This window comes from Piliocolobus tephrosceles, chromosome 13 (genome assembly GCF_002776525.5).
Source record: "Piliocolobus tephrosceles isolate RC106 chromosome 13, ASM277652v3, whole genome shotgun sequence".
In the NCBI taxonomy this organism is placed as follows: domain Eukaryota; kingdom Metazoa; phylum Chordata; class Mammalia; order Primates; family Cercopithecidae; genus Piliocolobus; species Piliocolobus tephrosceles.
In genome coordinates, this window is record NC_045446.1 from 84,826,715 (window position 1) to 84,851,622 (window position 24,908).

General features: G+C 36.6%; 1 protein-coding gene across 2 annotated transcripts; it reads left to right on the plus strand.

Annotated features, from left to right (window-relative positions):
* The first annotated feature begins 9 nt into the window (after nt 1-9).
* On the plus strand, nt 10-24,059 carry LOC111551624 (lysine-specific demethylase 4D). 2 transcript variants are annotated; one of them, XM_023225656.1, is made up of 3 exons: nt 10-430; nt 2,011-2,105; nt 21,576-24,059. In XM_023225656.1, exon 3 carries the CDS (start codon nt 21,922-21,924, stop codon nt 23,491-23,493), a length of 1,572 nt encoding a protein of 523 aa, XP_023081424.1. In that variant the 5' UTR covers nt 10-430; nt 2,011-2,105; nt 21,576-21,921; the 3' UTR covers nt 23,494-24,059. The 2 variants fall into 2 exon arrangements, with proteins under 2 accessions (XP_023081424.1, XP_023081425.1); XM_023225657.1 differs by having other exon boundaries at nt 2,011-2,091; nt 21,576-24,057.
* The last annotated feature ends 849 nt before the right edge of the window (nt 24,060-24,908 follow it).

Genomic DNA, 24,908 nt, shown 5'->3' on the forward strand with positions numbered 1-24,908 from the left:
CCAATCCGCAGTGGCCGAAGTGGAACTCGGCGTAACGGCACTAAGGGGCGGGGCCGAAACGGCTCAGGGGGCGGGCGTTTGAAATCAGTGCCTTAGAGTAGACCCTAAACATCATTTTATACCTTCAAGAACCAATTACTTAATGTCTCTTCCGTCTTTTCCGTCCCCGACCCCCTCCCAGACTCCTTCATTCCGGTACTGCGTGGACGGAAAGCCCCGGGTAGCCGACACCACGTCCCCGGCTAGCGGGAGAGAGCGTGGAAAAGGATTATACCAAACTGTTTAAATCCAACGACTCCTGCTTCCATCCTTTCTCCTGAGCTAGAACCAACAAACCTAGAGAGTTGAGCTTCGGAAAAACTAGTGTTTTCATTTAATTGGATATGAAGAAAGAACAAATATGTACGGGGCAACCACGATCTTTACAAAGGTACCATTCCTGCACAAATATTAACACTTCAAAGCAAAGGTTGTATTCGTAATGTTTGCTAAAATTTTTTATTTAAAAAACGTTAGTTTTAGTGGGAGGGAAGATGTCAATATTTACGACAGCGTTTAGAACGGTGGGCCCAACTGCCAGGAGCACAAGATGTAATTACTAAGATGGCTACTTAAGTGTTAAGTTTTAATAGGACAACGAAAAGGAGAAAACCCCAAAACCAAAAACCCGCCAATCCTGTCTCCTCCCTTCCATAAAAAAAAATCCTGAGAACAGAGATCTTGATTGTTTAGCTCATCTTAGTATCTCATCACATAGACCTTGACATATAGTAGCTGCTCAATTAATATTTGTTAAACAAATGAAAATTCAACTTCCCCAACTTAGTTTAAAATGTAAGGAACTCACAAAGTTGAATATTTAAATGCTTTCTTACCCCTAAATTCTTTGCAACTTTTAAATGAAGAAAGAAAAGCAGAAAAAGCCCTTTCACTCATAGATTTCAAGATGAAAATCCTGATTTTTCTTACTAAAAGTATCCCTCCTCCAGTCTTACACGTCTCACTAAAGGACATGAGCATCATATTAGTTACACAAACCAAAATCCCAGAGTGCCTACTTAAATTCCTTTTCTTTCACTCTTCACATACGGTTCATTTACAGGTCTTAACAATTCTACTTTTAAAACTTACCCGAAATTTTATTCTACTGCCACTACCCTTGTCCTGGCCAACACCATCTCCTACCTGGATTGTAATTTTTTCCTATTGTATCTTCCTGCGTCATCTTTTATCCTACAGTCAGTGCTGCATATAGCCAAGAGAGTGATCTTTTAAAATTAAGCAAATGGTGTTGCTATCCTGTGTAAAATTGCACTGCACTTAGAATAAAAATTACATTTCTTAATGTGACCTGAGACCCCACGGAGTCTGGCTCCTGCCTAACTTCCAGACTTCACTTCCAATCAGTCACTCGCTTACACACTAAGCTCTAGACACAGCCAAGTGGGCATTTCTGTTTTACAAAACAGGGCAAGATTCTGTTTTAGGGCCTTCGCACTAGCTTTTCTCTGTTGCCTGTGCCCCAAGATAACTGTATCACCATCCTTCATGTCTAAGGTATCACAGTGAAGTTTTCCTACCCCCACCCCTCCAACACTTGTGTTTGTGCACCATCACATCACCCTGTTTCATTTTTTCATACCACTGAACATTACCAGAATCTATTCTATTCATTTTTTATTTCCATGTTTCTTGTCTGAGAGACAGCATAGGAAAGTCATTAAGAGGAAAGGATTTTCAGCCTGCCCATTTTTGTTCTAAATTCCAGTTCTGCCCTTTCCTAGCTCTAACCTTAGTCAAGTCATTTTCCCTTTCGTTACCCTCAGTTTCCTCATGTGTAAAATGGGCGTAATTCTAGTACCTAACTTATAATACTACTCTAAGGATTAAGTGAATTAATACTTGTGAAGTGCTTAGAACTGTCTCAGCAAATAGTACTTGCTAAATAAATGTTAGCTATTATGGTTATTAATATTATTTTTATTATTATTGTCTATCTTCCTATATTAGAACATAAGTTCCAGGAAAGCAGGAACCTTGTCTCTCTTGTTCACTGGGTGTATCCTCTGCATATAGAACAGTGCCTGGCAGGTAATAGGTGCTGAGTAAGTATTTGTTGAATGAATGAATGAATGAATGAATGATGCACTATGAAGTAGAGGAATGAAGTAACAATGGTAAGATGGTAACACAATTATAGGAAATACCCACAGTTTTTATGTTCTAACTGTCCTCATTAGCCTGGAGTGAATCACCTTAATGGATTTAACTCCCAACCCACTAACTCAATCTTTTGGTTGCCAATGGTGATCAAATAACCACCCTATAATTTCATTAACAGCAATATACAATATAGTCAATCCACAAAATTAAAAGCTTTTGACTTAAATGGTCTGAAAGTGCTAATAAGAAAGTGAAACTAAAGCTTTTGACTTAAATGGTTTGAAAGTATTAAGAAAAGGAAACAAGTTTACTAAAATCTTGAAATTCATCCAATCAGTTAACCTAGCTGGCAAAAATCGTATAACCTCCCAAGAATTCTTATTTTAAACCTGTTACCACAAAATCTAGTTTGGCCCTTAATTCTGCCTGCCAGTCCTCTTACCCTCTCCTAATTGTTTATTTTCCCCCTCTGCAATAATGTAATTTCCCACATTCCCCTTTCTTCAAGTCTACATGCCTCTTTTACTCCTTTTCCCTCCCCATTCTCTTTCCTGGTAGTAGATCTCAGTTCTCTGAGAAAATAGAAACTCTTAAACAAGGACTTCTTATCTCCTCTTTTCTGCAGATCTATTGAGTTGCCTTTGGCTATTCCTGTATCCTCAGATTCCCATGGAGATGAGGTGACCCACACTCTCCGTTGTGCTCTGGGCCCTAATTCCTCCAGATTTCTTAGTGACTGGCATTTTGCTCTAAATTTTCTGTTTCTTATGATCTATGAGACCATCCCTTTCAGATCATTTTTATCAGCTTTTCGACATGGTATAGTATATCTTAACCTTAAAAAAGGCTCTTTCATTTTAATATGCCAAAGGTAGCATTTAATTAAATGTGAAAGGGATGTAGTTTGGCCCTTTATTGCAAAACGTATATTCTTATGGCAAGAGTAACAAAGGAATTCCAGTTTAAAGCTTACACAAAAATCGACACCTAAAAGGGAAAATAGAAGCCATAAAAACCTAAGAAGAAAATTTAAGAAACTATTTATAGAACCTAGAATTTGGAAAGACCTTTCAATCAAAGCAGAACACCTTGAGAGCTTTATAAGAAATACTTTTAAAAATTCATCTATCCAAAAATTAATTTTATAGCAGAAGATGCCAAAAACAAGTCAATAAATGCTAGATTAGCAAATTTTGTAATTCCTATAACATGTAAAGAATTACTGCTACTACTAATGATACACATAAAAATCACAAATTACCCAATTAAAAAATGGACAAAAGATATAAACAGGCCGTGCAGAAAAAGCAATTTCAAACAGACAATAGTCTATAAAGATGAAAGACACTCAACCTTCTAATGAGGAAAATGAAAGTAAACTAAAAATGGATTATCACATTACAGCATCAGATTGGCAACAATTAAAAAATTAATGACATAGTTGGATGCGATTGAGAGAAAAGGAGATCCAGTCAGACAGCGGGGGACATTGGTCCCCCATTACCCTCACAGGAAAAGCCAAGGTGTTCACAATGGTTTCCAAAGTTTTCCGTGGTCTCTCCTTTCCCCTACCTCTTTGACCTCATAACTTGCTCATGCTTTTCATGGCTACCTCCTTCCTATTGTTGCTTGGACACGCACACAGCTGCTCCTGCCTTAGGGCCCTCACACTAGCTATTTTCTCTGCCAAGGCTATTCTTCCCTGTCTTATTCAAGTCTTTGTTCAAATGGAGGCCAACCGCCCTTGGGCATCTCTACTTAAAATTGCAACTGTTGGCCCGGCCCGGTGGCTCAAGCCTGTAATCCCAGCACTTTGGGAGGCCGAGACGGGCGGATCACGAGGTCAGGAGATGAGACCATCCTGGCTAACACGGTGAAACCCCGTCTCTACTAAAAAATACAAACAACTAGCCAGGCGAGGTGGCGGGCGCCTGTAGTCCCAGCTACTCGGGAGGCTGAGGCAGGAGAATGGCGTGAACCCGGGAGGCGGAGCTTGCAGTGAGCCGAGATCCGGCCACTGCATTCCAGCCCGGGCGACAGAGCGAAACTCCATCTCAAAAAAAAAGAAAAAAAAAAAAAATTGCAACTGTTCTTCCTCTCTGTCCCCTAACATTCTGTACTCCATATCTCCCTTCCCCTGCTTTCTTTTTATTTTTAAAAATTATATTATACATAATTACATGCCATGTATCATCTTCCATGACCTGATATAATTTAGTTATGTTACATTTATTGTCTCTTTCTCTACTTCTCCCATGTAGAATATAAGTTCTAAAAGGGCACAGATCTTCGTTTTGCTCAGTAATATAGGCCAAGCATTAAAACAATGCCTGGCACCAATAGCTACCCAATAAACAGTTTCCATATGAGTGAATAAAAGAAAGAATGAATGGATGAGCAAATGAATGAATGAATTAGTTTTAAGAGGAAACAATTATGTGCTGTTGTAAAAAGTTATTGCTTTAATCTATTTTATATTTTAAAGGAAAAAAATAACTTACATTGTACTAGTCTGAAATCTTGATTTCAAATGAAGATATGATAAGACTCAGAAATATGCTTTTCTTTTGGGAGAGAATCTCTAAATGAAAAAATCATATGAGATCAGGCTTTATATGTACCATCAAAATCCTAATTAAATCAGCCCTAATCCAATCACAACTCTAATCCAGCTCTCTCCATCTCTTCTAATTGAATCACTCTCTCCAATTCTACTAAACCCTCACTCACCAAGTTATTAGCCCACAAAATGTGAACATTTTGCTTAAAAATGTTTATTTGTGGCTTTTAAATAGGAATATGAAAAAAACCAATGCCCACATGTCAGAAATTACATTTTAAAATAAAGTAATATAATGAAATCTACTTTAAAATTTTAACCTGAAAATGACACATTTTCTAATATGAAAAGCTTTCTTTGATGTTTTGACAAGTGAGAATATAAAATAAAGTAGCTAGCCCTCTACCAACAAAATCTTCATTTTTAAGTGAAGACATTCTAGGGCTTAGAGAGATCGTTTCCTGGAGACAGCCTCAAAATGAAATATCACTTGCTGATGGTCCAGGCCAGGTTACTGGATAATATCATAAGTTAACCACCTCTCATCTAATCTAATCACATAAATACCTCACCTGCTGACCAGTGTACTACTAGGAAGACAATTAAAATCAAACATAACAAAAATAGTTAAAACTAAAAAACTAAAATACAGAAAATAGAGAGAAAAAGACATGCCAGGCAAATTCTAATTTAGAAACCTTGATGTAGCAAAATTAGTTAGCAAAAGTATTCTTCAGGTTGAATAACACTAATAGGGACAAAGAAGTGCATTTATTACATTATGAAGAAAAATCCACTAGGAAAATTACTATCAGGGACACATATGCGGCTGACAACATAACTTGAGAAAATATGAAGCAAAAAGAAAAAGTGACAAATCTACAATCATGGTGGGAATTTTTTAAGATAAATTTCTCTCATACTAGTAGATCAAGCAAACAACATTGATCTACTATATAAGTTATATATGTATACATATATATGTACATTATATATGTATGCTTATTGTATTTATATGTGCATGTAAAAAGTTCACTGTAATCAGCGCAGATTATATATTCTTTTCAATAAACATTGAATATTTACAAAAAGTAATCATGTATAAAGCCCCCCAAAAATTTCAACAAATGCCAATATATGCATTTCTTTTTTTATTTTTATTTATTTATTTATTTTGAGATGGAGTCTCACTCTGTCGCCCAGGCTGGAGTGCAGTCTCAGCTCACTGCAACTTCCTTCTCCCAGGCTCAATGGATTCTCCTCCCTCAGCTAACCGAGTAACCGGGATTATAGGTGCGTGCCACCATGCCTGGCTAATTTTTGTATTTTTAGTAGAGACGGAGTTTCACCATGTTGGCCAGGCTGGTCTCGAACTCCTGACCTCAAGTGATCCACCTGCCTCGGCCTTCCAAAGTGCTGGGATTAAAGGTGTGAGCCACTGCACCTGGCCCAATGTGTGCATTTCTAAATGATAATAGTCTTGTCAATTTTTGAATTTTATATAAATGTTCAAAGTGTTTATGTAAATGAATATGTATTCCTTTGTGTTTTTGCTTTATTCTTCCCACTTAATATGTGCTATCTGTAGCTCTGATATACTATTTAGAGTTTCACTGTATAAAAATACACACTATAACTTGTTAAATCTAGTAATTATGTTTTCATTGTAGTGATATTGCAAATAATGCCACAATGAACATTTTTGTAAATGTGCAGAGATGCATGTGTGTGCATTTTTCATATATATATATTTCATCAACAGGATGAGAGTTCTTGTTCTATAATCTCACCACACTTGATATTGTCCAGCTTTTCAATTTTAACTCATTTGGTGGGTGTATAGTGATGTATCAGTGAGGTCTCAGTTTGCATTTCTCTGATTATTAATTCACATGTTAATTGTCCATTTGGATTTCTTCATCTGTGAGGTATCTGTTTAAATCTTTCTGTTGAATCATCTTTTCTTTATGGATTTCTATGATTTCTTAAATTTAGGCATAGTTCCCTGTCACTTAGTTGTGCTGCATATACAATTCGCCACTTCTCTGCTTCTCGTTTTGGTGGATTTTGATATACAACAATCTTTAATTTTAGAGTGGTTCAGGTTATCATTCTTTTCCTTTTTGCTTAATGCATGGTATTTCTTGATTATGAATGTCCCCACTTTGGAAGTCATAATTATATTCTCAGGTATTATCTTCTAAAGTTTTCATAGCTTCCCATGAAATTCATTTTTGTGCATGGCATGCTGGAAAAGAGGCCTTGAAATCTGATGGAGCAGATATTCTTACCTTGTTCCTCTTTTATAAGAGTGGTTTTGCTATTCTGGGCCCTTTGGACTTTAGTATAAAATTCAGGAGCCAATTGTCAAGTTCCACAACAATACTTTTGGAATTTTAATTGTGATAACATTTAATTTACAGATTAAGAAGACATTCTTAAAAATGTAATGACATTTTTACAATACTAAGTCTTCAAATCTATTAACAGGTTATATCTTTCCATTTGTTTAGGATGTCTTTAGTTTATATTAATATGCTTCTCTAAGTACATTCATATTGTTGTCTTCATAGAAATTTTGCAAATTTTTGTTAGCATTAGTCTTGTTACTTAATGCTTATGTTATTATAAATGGCATCTTCCTTAAATTTTGTTTGTCTCATTGTTGCTGGTGTATAGAAATATTATTGATTTTTTATATGTAGCTATTTTAAATTCAGAGAACTTGCTAAGCTCTCTTATTAATTCAAATGGTCTATTCAGAGATCTTTTGGATTTTGTTGCATGTACAATCATGTCATCTGCCAATAATGACAGCTTTGTTTCTTCCTTTTCTGTTTTCCTTCTTTTTTCCTTGCCTTCTTATGTTGGTTGGGACTTCCAAGACAATGTTGAATAAAAATGCTGATAGCAAGCATCCTTGTCTTTTTCCTGATCTGCAAGGGAAAACTTACAACTTTCATTATTATGATTTGGCTGAAGGTTTTGGATAGATGCACTTTATTATATTAAGATTTTTGCCTACTATTTTTAATTTGCTGAAAGGATGATGAATTGATGAATTTTATCAAATACTTTCTCTGCATCTAATGAGATTCTCTTTAGTTTGTTAATATGTGCTATTATACTATTATTTTTTAAAGTTTCATCCTTTGATTACTGGAATAAACCCATCTAGGTCATGATGTATATATTGCTGGAATCAATTTGCTCAGATTTTATTTAGGATTTTTTCATCTATGTTCATAAGCGATATTGACCTATTTTCTTACAGTATCCTTGTTGGGAATTTGTACCATAAAATGAGTTAAGAAGTATTCTTTCTTTTTCTATTCTCTGAGAAAATTTATCTAAGATTGGAAGTATATCTTTCTTGAATGTTTACTAAAATTTCTTGGTGTGGCCATCTGGGCCTAGAGTATATTTTCTGGGAAGAGTTTTACCTATTGCTTCAGTGTCCTTGAGGGTTATGGATATATTTATTGTTCTGTTTATTCTTTTGTCAGTATCACTGTTATATTTTTCTAAGAATTTATTTACTTCATTGAAATGTTAAACTGTATTGGCATAAAGTTGTTCATACTTCTTTGTTGTCTCTTTTATGTCTGCAGCATCTGTAGTGATGACTTCTTTATCTTTGTTGATATTGGTTAGTTGTGCCTTCTATTTTTGTTCTTTCCCATTTTCACCAGTCTTTTAAATTTTACTAGACTTTTTTTTGAAAAGCCCAACTTTTGGTTTTGTTAATCATATTTTATATTGGCTTTATATTTCATCAGTTTCTGGTCTTTTATTATTTCTCATCTTTTTCTTTCTTTGCATTACTTTTTTCTGACTTCCTCAGATGGATGCTTAGCTCATTTAGTTTTCTTAACCTTTTTCCCTTTTTAAATATTTATTTAAATTTATAAATTTCCCTTTTAATGCTATTTAGCTGCATCCTACAAGATTTGAAATGTAGTATTTTCATTTAGTTCAAAGTATTTTCTAATTTCCATTTTTTATTTTATTCTCATTAAAGGTTTATTTAGAAATACACTTTTTATTTTATAAATTTGGGAACTTTTTAGTTATCTTTTTGATATTTCTCACTTCATTGTTTGTGGTCAAATAACATATTCTGACTGTTCTCGACTGTTTGATATTTGTTAGAACTTGTTTCATGGCCACAGTTATGGTCAATTTTGTAAATTTTTATAGAACTTGGAAAAATATATATTCTGCAGCTTGGGAGTACTGAGTTTTATATGTCTGTTGCTTTTTAACTGCTTAATCAGTAGGGTCCTGGTTTATGCCTGTCATCCTTGGGTCTCTTTTATTCTCACAAGTGTCTCAGCTTAGATGGTAAGTGGTAGGATATAATTAATGTCAAAGTTTAGAGCCACTCTTATTAAAAATCTTAAATGAGTATAGAATTTCTACCAACTCAGTCAACATTGAACATTTTGCTAGAGATCGTTACTTAAGACTTCCCTATTTCTAAAAAAAAAAAGTAAGATACGTGACTATTAAAAAAGAAGAGATATAATTTTAATGATTTTTTCCCTAGGAAATATTATCTACATGGAAAATTCTAGAATTGATGGCGAAGCTAATAGAACTAATAGGAAATAAGAGGTACAATGTTTGAAAAGGGATGTAAAATCAATAAATAATAAGAAAACTAGCCGGGCGCAGTGGCTCAAGCCTGTAATCCCAGCACTTTGGGAGGCCGAGACGGGCGGATCACGAGGTCAGGAGATCGAGACCATCCTGGCTAACACGGTGAAACCCCTTCTCTACTAAAAAATACAAAAAACTAGCCGGGCAAGGTGGCGGGCGCCTGTAGTCCCAGCTACTCGGGAGGCTGAGACAGGAGAACGGCGTGAACCCGGGAGGCGGAGCTTGCAGTGAGCTGAGATCCGGCCACTGCACTCCAGCCCCGGCGACAGAGTGAGACTCCGTCTCAAAAAAAAAAAAAAAAAAGAAAAGAAAACTTAATAGAAAAAAATTTCCATTTACAGTACACTCAAAAAATTTTAACGTTCCTAAGGTTTTATTTAAGAAAACAGATTCATTATCTTTTTGATGCAAATCTGAAGCTTCATTGATATACACACAACAAGATCTGAATAAATGGATAAATATACCAATTAATAGGAGGGAATGATCAATGCAGGAGCTATGAAAATATACCTCTAATTTTCCTTTAATTTCAATGCATTCCCAATTTAAATTAACAGTATTTGACAGAACCTGACAGATTTATTCTAAAATGAATACTGAAGTTTTACTCTGTAAATATATCCAAGATAATTTTGAAAAAAGTTGAATAAGTACATGGAGACTTGCCTTAGTAATTATCCTAAGTGTAAAGCTTTAGTAATGAAAACAATCTAACATTGGCATAGAAATGTACAAATAAATAAATGGACCAGATGAAGAGTTTAGAAAGACATCTATCCTTACATTGTAACTTAACATATGTGAGAAAAGGATTCCAACTGAATGGGGAAAATGGTGGCAAACAAGTGGATTTCTTTTTTAAAAAAAGTTCTCTGTCTTACAATAACAACACAATATTCTAAATGGCCAAAACAAATAAAAGTGAAAAGTAAAGAAAACAATGATAAGAAAGAATACATGAATTATTTAAATAGTACATAAGGCACAAATTATAGTGGAAAAGATCAATAAATTTGATTATATTTAATTTTTTTCAAATATTAAAAAAATCATAAACAATAAATGGAGGTGGTATGCTGAAATAAGTTATTTGCAACAATACAATAGACATAGAATTATCCCAAACTTTTAAAGAACTTTTAAAAATCGGTAGAAAAAGAAAACAATCTAACAGAAAAAAAACAGGCAAAAGATATAACTGGTAATTCAGAAAACTGAAACCTACAAAAGAAATAAATCAGTAAAAAAGTACTTGACTTCACCAGTAAACAGGTCACACAATAACAACAACAACAACAGCAACAATAATAAAAGGAGATGAATCATTTTACCAAATTGCCAACAACTGAAAAGTTGACATTATCAAATGCACCTGGAGGTGTGGAGAAACAGAAACTCCTGTTAGTACGTAGGTTAATTAGGATAGCCACTAGGTAGAGCAATTTGACATTGCCTAGTAAAATATAAAATGTTGTTTCTTCATCATTTAGAAATGATAATTCAAAGTATCTAGCTTAGATAAATTGTCACATATAAGACAGAGAACACACACAACACTGTTAAGTAATAGGAAACACTGGAAGTAAATACCCACCAATAGGAAAGTGCATTAATAAAATATATTTTTATAACAGACCATATATAGTGTATGTATGTGTGTATGTATATATACATATGTGTATGCATATGTGTGTATGTATATATACGTGTGTGTGTGTGTATATGAATATATCTTGAAACTGTTAATGTTGAATTTAAAAATTGCAGAAAATAAGGCCAGGCATGGTGGCTCATGCCTGTAATCCCAGCACTTTGGGAGTCTGAAGCTGGCAGATTGCTTGAGCTCAGGAGTTTGAGACCCGCCTGGGCAACATGGAAAATCCCTGTCTCTACAAAAAATAGAAAAATTAACTGGGTATGGTAGCCTGCACCTATGGTCCAAACTACTCAAGAGGCTGAGGTGGGAGGGTGGCTTGAGCCTTGGGAAGGAAGGTTGCAGTGAGCCAAGACTGCACCACTGCACTCCACCCTGGGCAACAGAATCAGTTCCTTTCTCAGAATAAATGAATAAAAATAAAAATTGTAGAAAATGAGCATATTTAGCATAAAATTATTTATATAAAATAAAAATAGCAGGCCGGGCATGGTGGCTTACACCTCTAATCCCAGCACTTTGGGAAGCCAAGGCGGGCAAATCACCTGAGGTCAGGAGTTCGAGACCAGCCTGACCAACATGGTGAAACCCCATCTCTACTAAAAAAATAAAAAAATAATTAGCTAGGTTTGGTGGCAGGCACCTGTAATCCCAGCTACTCAGGAAGTTGAGGCAGGAGAATCGCTTGAACCCAGGAGGCAGAGGTTGCAGTGATCTGAGATCGTGCCATTGCACTCCAGCCTAGGCAACACAGCAAGACTCCGTCTCAAAAAAAAAAAAAATAGCAGATACACAAAACAGTATTATTGATGGATACACAACACATATACATACAAAAAGATGCCCAAAGATGGACAGTGTAGCCAATTCATGACTAGTTGCTTATAGGCAGGGGGAGAGAGAAGAGGATTTAAGATTTGGATCAGAGAGGGAATCCCACTTCATCTGAAATATTTATTCTATTTAAAAATACTTGAAGCGGGAGCAAGATTTTTAAGGGATATCTGTTGTTACTACTTTATTCAGCATTACACTGCCAGGGTAATTAAGCAAGAAAAAGAAGATATTCAGACTGAAAAGGAAGAACTAAAACTATCTTTATTGACAGATTGCATGATCTTATATATAGAAAGTCCTAGGTAACTTGCTAAAAAGCACTAAAACTGAAAAAGAAATCCAGCAAGGTTGCAGGATACAAGATCAATGTACACAAATTGATTTCTGTGCATTAGTAGTGAACAATATGGAAACAAAATTTAGAAAACAGTTCCATTCACAATAGTGTCAAAAAGATAAAAATGCTTAGGAATAATTTTAACAAAAGAAGTGCAAGACATATACTGTGAACTAGAAAATATTGTTAAGCTAAATGGAAAGACATTCCATGTCAATGGATCAGAAAACTTATTAAGATGGTAATGCTCTACAAATTGAACTCCAGATCGATGCAATCCTACCATAATTCCTGCTGGCTTTTTTCCCCCAGAAATTAAAAATCCATCCTAAAATTCATATAGAAATATAAAGGAACCAGTATAGCCAAAACGATCTTGAAAAAAAAAAAATTTTGGAGGGCTCACACTTTTCTATTTCAGATCTTACTACAGAGCTCTAATAGACATTGCTATAAGGATAAACATGGTTCAATGGAATAGAATTGAAAGTCCAAAATAAACTCTTAGGTTTATGGTTAATTGATTTTCAACAAAAGTTTCAAGACAGTTCAATGGAGAAAGAATAACAAATGGTGCTGGAACAACTCGATATCCCCATACAAAAGAATGAACTTGGATTCCTACCTCTCAGCATACACAAAAATTAAGATTGATTGTGAGCCTGAATGTGAGCTAAACCTATAAAACACCTAGAAGAAAACAGGATAAATCTTTGTGATCTTTAGCTGGGCAATAATTTATTAAGATACAAAGCCAAAAGCACAAGCAACAACAAAAATTGATAAGATGGGCTTCATCAAAATTCAATACCTGTGCTCTTTGAAAGACATAGTCAAGAAAGTGAAAAGAAAACCTACAGACCTGGAGACCACATTTTCAAATCATATATTCAGTAAAGGACTTGTAACCAGAACACATAATGAACTCTTGCAACTCAGTAATAAGAAAACAAATAAAGAATAAGCAAAGGATTTGAATAGAAATTTCTCCAAATAGATATATGAATGGCCAATAAGCTTAAGAAAAGATGTGCAATATCATGAGTCATTAAGGAAAGGCAAATGAAAACCACAATGAGGCCAGGCATGGTGGCTCACACCTGTAATCCCAATATTTTGGGAGGCCAAGGTGAGAGGATTGCTTAAGCCCAGGATTTCAAGACCAGCCTGGGTAACATAGTGAGACCCTGTCTCTACAAAAAAATTTTTTAAAAAATTAGCCAGGCATGGTGATGTGTGCCTATTAGTTCCAGCTACTTGGGAAACTGAGGCAGGAGGATTACCTGAACCTGGGAGGTTGAGGCTGCAGTGAGCTGTGATCATGCCACTGCACTCCAACCTGGGCAACAGAGTGAGACCCTGTCTTAAAAAACTAAAAATTAAAACCCACAAAATTACTACTTTTTACCTGCTAGAATTGCTATGATGAAAAAGACATAAGTATTAATGTGGATGTTGAGAAATTGGAACCCTCATATATTGCTGGTTATAAATGTTACATTTACTTTGAAAAACTGTGTAGCAACTTCTTAAAACATTAAATATGGAGTTATCACATGGTTCAGCAATCATACTCCTAGGTATCTACCCAAGATAAAAACACATTCACACATAAACTTGTACATGAATGTTCATGACAGTATTATTTATAATAGTCCCCAAATTAAAACAACCCAATTATCCATCAAATGATGAATGGATAAGTAAAATGCAGTATATCCATACCATAGATTATGATTTGGTCATAAGAAACAAAATACTGATACATACTACAACATGGTTGAACCTCAAAAACATGTTGAGTGAAAGAAGCCAGACACAAAATATTGCATATTATATTTCATTTATATTAAATGTCCAGAGTGGGCAAATCTATACAGATAGAAAGTAGATTAGTGGTTGCCTGGAGTTGAGGGTGGAAATGGGCTGTGACTGCAAATGGAACAAGGTTTGTTTTTGAAGTGATAGAAGTATTCTAAAATTAGGTTTTGGTGATGGTCACACAGCACTGTAAATATACTAAAAACCATTGAAGTGTACACTTAAAATTGATGAATTTCGTGTTGTGTAAATTATATCTCAATAAAGTTGTTTAAAAACTACTTGAAGCAAATTTGATAAAATATTAAGGTTTCAGTTCTGGCTGGTTGGAATGCAGGATTTTGTTTCTCAAAACAAAAACTCAGACACCACAAATTCAGGCCCCAATATCAAAGGAGATGAACATATAAATGTAGAGTCTTTTCATTATAGTCTTACCTTCAGCTACTGACAGGTGCCCCCATCTTCAAAGGAAATGAATAGGTTCCTGTCGGAGCACTCTCAGTGATGCCTACCAGTCATATGTAGCAAACGCAACTCTCAAATACAAGCCTGACTCAAATACAAGCCAAGAATAACTAGACATATGAGGAAAACGTTTAACATGAAAGACAGAAACCAAGACATCGTGGAAGGGTGAACTCAGAGGAAACAGACACAATGTAGAGAGCAAATAAAACTTAAAAATTCTTATAATACTTAGAGAAGAGAAAATCTGCAGCCATGGAAATTTTCAGAAATATATAATGAAAGGAATATTCAGATAACAAAAAAAAATTCCTGGAAATTAAAAATAATTTCCAGAAGGTTTGGAAGATAATAACAAAAGAAAAAGCATTAGGAAATGGAGGGTAAAGAAAATTAGAGAATCATTCGAGAGGTTGCTCTCTAACGATATTTGCTGTCTAATGGTATTTCCAGAGAAGAAAAAAACTGAAAATGTAGAAAGGAATGTCAAAGGAATGATGTAAGACAATTTCACATCAAGGAACAACATGAGTTTCTGTATTGAAAATTATAGCACAATAATTGACAAAGAAGACTTAACCAATTATATCTTAATGAAATCTTAGAAAACAAGGAACAGAAGAATACCCTAATAGTGTTCAGAGAGTAAAGACAGATTACAAAAAAGAACAGAAAACAGGTTTTGGATTTTTGGAAGGTGGAATTCAGCAGAACAATGTCTTGAAAATCCTGAAAGAAAAGCATGAGGATAGGACAAAGACATTTTCAGACTCAGACATACATACTTTGGGAGAGATATGTGATATTTGTGGCCATCCAATAACTTTACAATTCCCTTTTTATTTTTTGGCAAACCTCCAACTTTATGAACCCTGCCTCACCACGCTCAGAGCCAGAACTCAATTATCCAGAATCTATTGCAGTGAAGACATAGAGATATGACCTAGACTCTTCCAATCAGACATTCCCACGGAGGACTATAATGTAAAGAAATATGAGTAAGTAGATTTCGTGAAAGATCTGTTCCTGGAGAAGGGTAGTGACAGACGGTGACCTTTCAGAGGCAGCAGTAGCTTAGACTCTAATTGGAAATGTCCCTTGCCCAGAGTCTTTGGTGCCTTTGACCAGAGGATGTATAGGAATGCCTAACATTTTTTTAAAAAGTTAAAAAAGTTACTGACTAGTTTACAGAATCTCTGGGAGAGTCCATGTAAGTCCAAACTTACGTGCTACTCAAGACATGTATTTAAAATGTATTGACAGTCCAAAGAAGCATATATTAGGTAATCCTTAAAACTCAATAGAGTAGTGTGTCCTTGTAGATGGATTCAGGAAGACTTCTGGCTCCTGCCTCTCTCTGCTGCCAGATAGCACTGTTACTGCTGCAGTATCCATGCAATAGATGAAAATAAAGATGATTTGAATGAGGTTAATAATCCCATGTTCAATTTATTATATGTCACAATGAAATAATAAAGCTGCCCTTAAGATGCTGGATTTAAAGGCCAAGTCCCAAACTTTGGATTTTAGGTCACAATTTATTCTATGCAGTCTGTGCCTGATACTTGCTGCCGTGTGTCTTTCTCCTTAATATCCAGACTCCTCTAGATGTTCATAAAAAGAAGTCCACACCAAATACTGGCATTTGTAGGCATAAAAAGTACAGGAAAATTTGCCTTTAACCATCTTTTTCTTTCTTTCCTCTCCTTTTCTTCCCTCCCTCCCTCCATCCCTCCATCCCTCCCTTCCCTTTCTTCTTCGTTTTTTTTTTTTTTTTTGGACTGAGTTTCACTCTTCTTGCCCAGGCTGGAGTGCAATGGCACGATCTCGGCTCACTGCAGCCTCCACCTCCCAGGTTCAAGTGATTCTCCTGCCTCAGCCTCCCAAGTAGCTGGGATTACAGGCCACCACCACGTCTGGCTAATTTTTGTATTTTAAGTAGACAGGATTTCACCATGTTGGCCACACTTGTCTTGAACTCCTCACCTCAGGTATCCTGCTCACCTTGGCCTCCCAAAATGCTGGGATTACAGGCATAAGCTACTACGCCCACCTTTACCTTCCTTTTCTCATGCAGCTTATCAAGAAGGGTCTATCAAAGCATTTGGGTCAGAGACGTGTAGATATTTTGGAGAGAGAAGCAAGCACATCTCATGGAAGAGACTTATTCCCTTAAGACAAGTGCCTATTAGAAATGAAAGCTGCTTGTCAAGTAAGACACATTCTGGAGAGCTGCCACCTCAACAGCTTGTATTAAGCACCAAATAAATGTAGCACTCATGGAGTATAGAAGATAGAATTCTCACCAAGGTCTGAGGTTGGTATAGAAAGATCCCTGATGTAGGAGAACCTCAGATGGGTCTGGAAGGCAGAGTTTATAACTTAGAAGAAAGAGATAAGTGAAGCAAGGGAAGAAAAGCATAGAGTCAAGGACAAGAATTAGGAGTATTTGACTAGAACTAAGTTTCTGTAAGAAAATTGAGAGATAAATTTGGGAAACAAGAAGCCATAAAGATGTGGTTTAAACACAATCATTTACTTTGTTCCTTTCCAAACCTCACTAAAGTGACAGTAACAGGGTTTTTGTTTTAAGAAGTGAACTTACAAAGACAGAAAATGGTAAAGGAAAACAGGTAGTGGCCAGTTTTGGAAATTGGAAAGCAGATGGACAAGTATAAACTGATTTATCAAACACCAGAAAGTTGAGTCCTAAATTGCCAATGAGGAAAGCCAAGAAGCAACACAATTGTCTCTACAGAATCCAAAAGGCTTAGGATGTCATGGCATTGGGTACCTCTGGGAATGAAAGTTAAAATGAGGCTAAGGAGAATTTGTTGAAAGTCTGTCTAACAAAACAGAGCCCTAGGTTCCCACCCTCCTCTAAGCAGCTGGATAAACTGCGCCTCTTACACCCTGGCAGAAGACTGAGCTTCATTTTCTAGAGTAGGAAAAAAGGTGGCCTCTGGAGTGGGAATTTCCAGATACTTTTGAGAGTGTGGTTGTCATAGTGAAAATAAGTTGATAAAGTGAACTGTACAAGTAGGGTACTTTTGGAAATGTGTAGCCTCTTTTGCCATTTGGTAGGAAAGTCAGACCTGTACCCTCCAGGAGAAAGATTGAAGCACCTTTTGTGTTGAGTATGACCAGCTCTAGAAATACCAGTGTTAGGAGTTCACCTAGGAAACAGCCCAGTTAGAATATATGCAGGGAAGCATAATCAATAAAACCATTCATGTACCCTGAGCTTCTAATCTGCCTTTTTTTGTGCTGTACTTTTATATATAAGGCAATTACTAAAGGTCAGCAGACATTTGAGGAAAGCCTTAAATATGAAAGAGGTGAAAGCAAAAAAAGAAAGATAAAACAGACAAAAGGCAATTTCAAAGAAACAAACCATGCAGGGAGAAAAACAAAATAGAATTTCAAAAACCATTGAGATTTTAGTACTGAGAGATAAAAGAAGAAATGCTCCCATGAAGCAAGAATAAGACAATAAGAAAGAAAGGAACGTACATACATGCAGAAACTCTCAGGTAAAAGAAATGATCTCTGGAAATTAAAAATTTGGAGAAATGAAAAAGACAAAGAGAAAGGAAGTTTAGAGATAAAGATGAAGAAATTTTTTTTAGAAAATAAAATGTAGTGATAAAGCAATAGAAAATTTGGGGGAGGGGAAAACAAAGAAGTAAAAATTAGAGGTCTAATCCATGAGAGGTCCAGTATCCAAATAAGAGGAGTAATATACAGATGAAAAGGAGTAGAGGAAATCAAAGAAAGAACTAAAAAAAAAAAAAAATCCTGAAATTAAAGAACTTCATTTTTGAGACTGATAAAATTTAAGAATATGGGTTCAAAAAAAGCTTGTATAAACATTGATAGAGAGAAACAACCTAAAATAAACAACACACACAATGAATAGGTCATCTGTAAAGAACCAAGAATCATATTCATATCCTCTTCATACTCATGCTCACACCAATACCCATATTTCAAAAGTTAATAACCACCCTCTCCAAAATACAGATTAAAGGTATAAAGTCAGAATTAAAGGTGTAATTAGCATATACAAGGAAAAAAACTATAAGATAATGTCTCCATCTAGATGAAGGAGTATTATAACTTTCCAAACATGAAAAGCATGAAAAATATTACAAAGGAAAATAAAACATTGTATGTCAAAAACATTTTTGTTAAATAAATTTAAAGCAATACAAGTTAAATGACAAACTGGCAAAAAATAACATACCTAACAAAAGGGTTTAATATGTAAAATATTGATGTAATTAATATGTACAATGTTTATATAAGTAGGTAAGAAAATACCCTGGGACCCTATTAGAAAAAAACGGTCAAAGGATGTGAACCAATACATAAGATGAAACCCAAAAGACTAATATTTATGAAAAAAATCAAAATCAACCTTAGTGGTAGTCCAAGAAATGTAAATTAAAACTTGATCTAACTTTTTAACTACCAAAATTAGTAAAATATGTATTTTTTCCAAGTAAAGTTGGTCAGTGTTCAGGATGTAAAATATGTTTTTTCTTTAAAGTTTTGGCAACATGTATTAAAGATCTTAAAATATTTAAATTCTATAATAAAGTAATTTCATTTTTAAGTATCTAATCTAAGAAATTTCATTCAACCAATATTTTACAGGATGTACTGTTTTAGATACTGAAATAGGGACTACATATTTAAGTAAAAGTGATTAGTAATAATCGTGGAAAAGTGAAAACAAAATAGCTGTCCAATAATAGAGGAAAAGTTTAATCACTTGTCTATATAGAGTAGAATTTTTTCAGTTATCAAATGTATTATGCTTATAAGTTATTTTAAATAAGTAGTAGATTTTCTAACTGAGACAAAAATTTGATTAAACGTAGCATTTAGATATTGACTGTCAGAAGAAGCAATGGCTGATGTCTGAGGCATTTTGTCAACAGTCCCCCACTTGAAGTAATAGATTTGAAATACATAAGCAGCAAGAAAGACAAACAGGCTCTCCTGTTGTCCTACAGTTTGGATAAGGGCTGCAGTGAAAAGGACTTTAAACTTACTCAGCTTCACTTCTTAACTTCCCCAGTTTAACACCCCCCAACACACACAGCAAGAAATTTAGGAGGCATTATTTCTAAAAGACCCAAAGAAAGACTTTCTAATTTCCAGATATCCATTAATTTTAAGGGATCAAGTATTATTTTTAAAATTATTCTGATAAGAAGAAAATACTTTTCTTTGGTTGTCAGAACTGTCAAGTTTTCTTAGATGATGAATTCTGCCTTATTGTGATTACTGTGGGTAGGGGTAAAATGGAAGAGTATCAAGTGACAGTGTAATTATTCTCTACTGGTAGCTATGGCTCAAGTCGAAAGAAGCAAGTAGTAGTCTCACAACGAAAGCAACCATTGAAGACTCATAGAGAAGTGACACATTTGGCTAGAACACTGAAGGATCACTCTGTCATTGTACCTGGCAAATTCTAAGCAGTTATTATTATTTTTTTTTTTTTGGAGCACAGTCACACTTATAAATTGTAGTATTTCCTTTTGATATGTAACATCTGAAGACTATATGTATAAGAAGACATTGCATCATTCTTCCTAGAATCCTTAGAAATGTAGAAAAGAAATAATGTGGTTTATAAAACAGATACAAAGTGCTCGATCCAAAGCTTATTTTACTTGTATATTCAAAAAGAAATATGGATTTATGTGATTTTTCATAGTCAGCATTTTGTTATTTCTTGAGGGAGAGACCCTCAGCATGGTATTTAAGTTTCTGATATTTAATTATCCTTCTACATTGTCTCACTTTTCTCTTTTCATTTCTTTAGAGCAAGTTTTCTAATAGAAAGAATGAAATATTTTATATTCCAAAAATATAAAGAATTTATAATAAAATCATTGTCGAATAATTTTTCAGATTAAAAAATTGGGATGAGATTGGGAGACTATCATATGATACAGGTAATCTTGTCACTTGTACATCCTCAGTGTCTCACTTGAGTAGTGACAACTTTAAGTAGGAGAGGAAGATAAGCTGGATCCTTGGGTTCTTCTATAAGGAAGATAAAGAGAGCACACCCTGTGGTGTCTAGATGTCCTTGGGGCTTCACTGTAGACTATCATTGGACCCTCTGATAGGTACTGACCATATGTCTGGGAAAAGGGAGATGTAATATTCAATGGTGACTATGATAGCACAATGTTGCCCTTGGTAGAAATAAAGACATATAAAGGAGTAACTTAGTTTCAGGAGAAAGAGCATCAATTTGTATTAAGCCAGTTGACTTTCAGGGGCTCAGTGGGCCATCCAAGATGGAGAAGGAAAGCTGAAGCTTAGGAGAGAGTCAGTTATTGGAGAAAGCTATGACAATAAATAACATGTTTAAAGGGAAACAGTGTGGTACTAACGGAAGCCCTGAATATAAATAGGAAATTTTAAGAAATATAGATTACTACATTTGATCTTAGCCAAAAGGCCAAGAAGCGATTCAAACATAGATTACTTTGCCTCCTTTTCATCTTTATATAAATGGAATTATGTAATAGGTATTCTTTTGAGTCTTGATAATTTTACTCAATATTGATCTTTAAAACTGCATTTTCATGTGACTTTTGTTTATCTTCATCGCTAGATGGTATTCTGTTGTGTGAATGTACTGCAGTGTACTTATTCATTCCATGCTGATGGACATTTGGGTTGTTTACACTGTTTGGCTACCAAAAGCAATGTTGTTATGAATATTATTGGATGTGACTTTCAGCTCACAACCATACACATTTCCTAAGCATGTGGAGCAGTTGGATCACAGCACATGTGTATGTTCAGTTTTAGAAGATACTGTCCAAACAGTTTTCCCAAGTGATTATGGTGCTTCATATTCACTGTAGTAGGGTATGACAATTCCCACTGTTCCACATCCACACCACCACTTGACTTATCAATCTTATAAAATTTTAGCCTCTCTTTTTAATATTAGTATTCTATTTTGGTATTTAATTTGTGGATGCCTAATACTTTTTTCCAAATATTAATTTTTAATCTCTGTGTATTCTTTCTTTTAGATTTCGTTCTAAACACTGAAGACATACTCTGCTACATTTGGGTCACACCCCCAGCTCTGAGTAATTTAATAGACTTTAAGAAGACAGAGCCCAGCAGCAACTGAAACATAATAGAGTTGCAGGGTCAGCTAACATTAATGCCTGGGCAAAGCTGTTGCCCAGAGTGGAATCTCACTAGTGAATAAACAAGCCCAAGAAAAATTATCGTCTCATTTGCAAAAAAAAGTAGGCTGGTAGACCCTCCTACCTCATAGATACACCAACCCAATTTTTTTAAAAGTAGCATTTTCCTACATTGTCAACTATCTAGAACATACCTAAACACTGGGAGTTTACTGCTTATTAAATGGAAACTATGAAGTCTAAGGCCAACTATGCCCAGAATCCAAATTGTAACATAATGATATTTCATCCAACCAAAGAAGAGTTTAATGATTTTGATAAATATATTGCTTACATGGAATCCCAAGGTGCACACAGAGCTGGCTTGGCTAAGATAGTTCCACCCAAAGAATGGAAAGCCAGAGAGACCTATGATAACATCAGTGAAATCTTAATAGCCACTCCCCTCCAGCAGGTGGCCTCTGGGCGTGCAGGGGTGTTTACTCAATACCATAAAAAAAAGAAAGCCATGACCGTGGGGGAGTATCGCCACTTGGCAAACAGTAAAAAATATCAAACTCCACCACACCAGAATTTCGAAGATTTGGAGCGAAAATACTGGAAGAATCGCATCTATAATTCACCAATTTATGGTGCTGACATCAGTGGCTCCTTGTTTGATGAAAACACTAAACAGTGGAATCTTGGGCACCTGGGAACAATTCAGGACCTGCTGGAAAAGGAATGTGGGGTTGTCATAGAAGGCGTTAATACACCCTATTTGTACTTTGGCATGTGGAAGACCACATTTGCTTGGCACACGGAGGACATGGACCTTTACAGCATCAACTACCTGCACCTTGGGGAGCCCAAAACTTGGTATGTGGTGCCCCCAGAGCATGGCCAGCGCCTGGAACGCCTGGCCAGGGAGCTCTTCCCAGGCAGTTCCCGGGGCTGTGGGGCCTTCCTGCGGCACAAGGTGGCCCTCATCTCGCCTACAGTTCTCAAGGAAAACGGGATTCCCTTCAATCGCATAACTCAGGAGGCTGGAGAGTTCATGGTGACCTTTCCCTATGGCTACCATGCTGGCTTCAACCATGGTTTCAACTGTGCAGAGGCCATCAACTTTGCCACTCCACGATGGATTGATTATGGCAAAATGGCCTCTCAGTGTAGCTGTGGGGAGGCGAGGGTGACCTTTTCCATGGATGCCTTCGTGCGCATCCTGCAACCTGAGCGCTATGAGCTGTGGAAACGTGGGCAAGACCGGGCAGTTGTGGACCACATGGAGCCCAGGGTACCAGCCAGCCAAGAGCTGAGCACCCAGAAGGAGGTCCAGTTGCCCAGGAGAGCAGCGCTGGGCCTGAGACAACTCCCTCCCCACTGGGCCCGGCATTCCCCTTGGCCTCTGGCTGCCCGCAGTGGGACACGCTGCCACACCCTTGTGTGCTCTTCACTCCCACGCCGATCTGCAGTTAGTGGCACTGCTACGCAACCCCGGGCTGCTGCCGTCCACAGCTCTAGGAAGCCCAGCTCAACTCCATCATCCACCCCTGGTCCATCTGCACAGATTATCCACCCATCAAATGGCAGACGTGGACGTGGTCGCCGTCCTCAGAAACTGAGAGCTCAGGAGCTGACCCTCCAGACTCCAGCCAAGAGGCTCCTCTTAGCGGGCACAACATGCACAGCTTCAGGCCCAGAACCTGAGCCCCTACGTGAGGGTGGGGCTTTGATGGACAAGCCTGTACCACTGAGCCCCGGGCTCCAGCATCCTGTCAAGGCTTCTAGGTGCAGCTGGGCCCCTGTGCCCTAAGCCCACGGGCTGCCTTTATATCCCACTGCCCTGCTGTGTGGCAGTTTGATGAAACTGGTTACATTTACATCCCGAAACTTGGAGTTTGCAGGACTCTGGTCATGCATGAAAGAGCCCCTCTGGTGATGCCCTTGGATGCTGCCAAGTCCATGATAGTTTTCAGTTTTGCAATACTTTGTTCTTCCTAATGGACCCTGGAATGTCTTTGGATATTGCTAAAATCTATTTCTGCAGCTGAGGTTTTATCCACTGGACACATTTGTGTCTGAGAACTAGGTCTTGTTGAGGTTAGCATAACCTGGTATATGCAACTACCATCCTCTGGGCCAACAGTGGAAGCTGCTGCACTTGTGAAGAATCCTGAGCTTTGATTCCTTTTCAGTCTACCCATTTTTCTCTTCCCCTCCCCCACCCCCTTTTTCTTATAAAACTAGGTTCTTTTTACAGATAAGGTCAGTAGAGTTCCAGAATAAAAGATACTACTTTTCTGAGTTATTTATGTACTTAAAGTATGTTGTCACCAGTATTTGTTCCCAAATATATTAAAGGTAATCAAAATGTTAAAATCTGATTTTATTTCAAATACTATGTTTTCAACCTGTGTGTGTATGTGTGTGTGTGTAGATAATTCTTTATGTACTTTGTGATTATTTGAAAACATGGCATTGTGTGGTGGTAAATGAGCTCAGGGGATGGTTGTCGCATTATAGCTGTCCAGCTGGGTAGTGGGGCTGGGTTGCATTCATGCTTCAATGATGGTGGATTAGTCCGTTCTTGCATTGCTATAAAGGAACACCTGAAACTGGGTAATTTATAAATAAAAGAGGTTTAATTGCCTCACAGTTTCACAGGCTATACAGGAAGCATGATGCTGGCATCTGCTCAGCTTCTGGGGAAGCCTCAGGAAACTTAGAATCATGGGTGAAGGGGAAGCAGGCATTTCATGTGGTTAGAGCAGGAGAAAGAGAGGGGGGTGGTGCTACACACTTTAAATGACCAGATCTCATGAGACTTCACTCACTATTGCAAGGACAGTACCAAGAGGGATGATGCTAAACCATTCATGAGAAACCCAATCCCATGATCCAAGTACCTCCAACCAGGCCTCACCTCCAGCACTGGGGATTACAATTTGACATGCAATTTTGTTGGGACACAAACCCAAACCATGTAAGATGGCTTGGTAGGGTCAACCTGGTGCTTAGCTAAATAGCAGGACCCAAGTTTCTGGGAAAGATGAGCAGCCCTAAGATAAAAGTACCATCATCTAACTATTTTTTCTCATATGCTCCACTGCCTTTTCAAAGCTGTGTGTATATTTCACACTGGTAACTCACTTACTCAGCCCAGTAAACAAGTCTCCAAACAAGTGAACAAGACCATTTCAACCAGTAATGTGTGCTGTGTAGAAATTA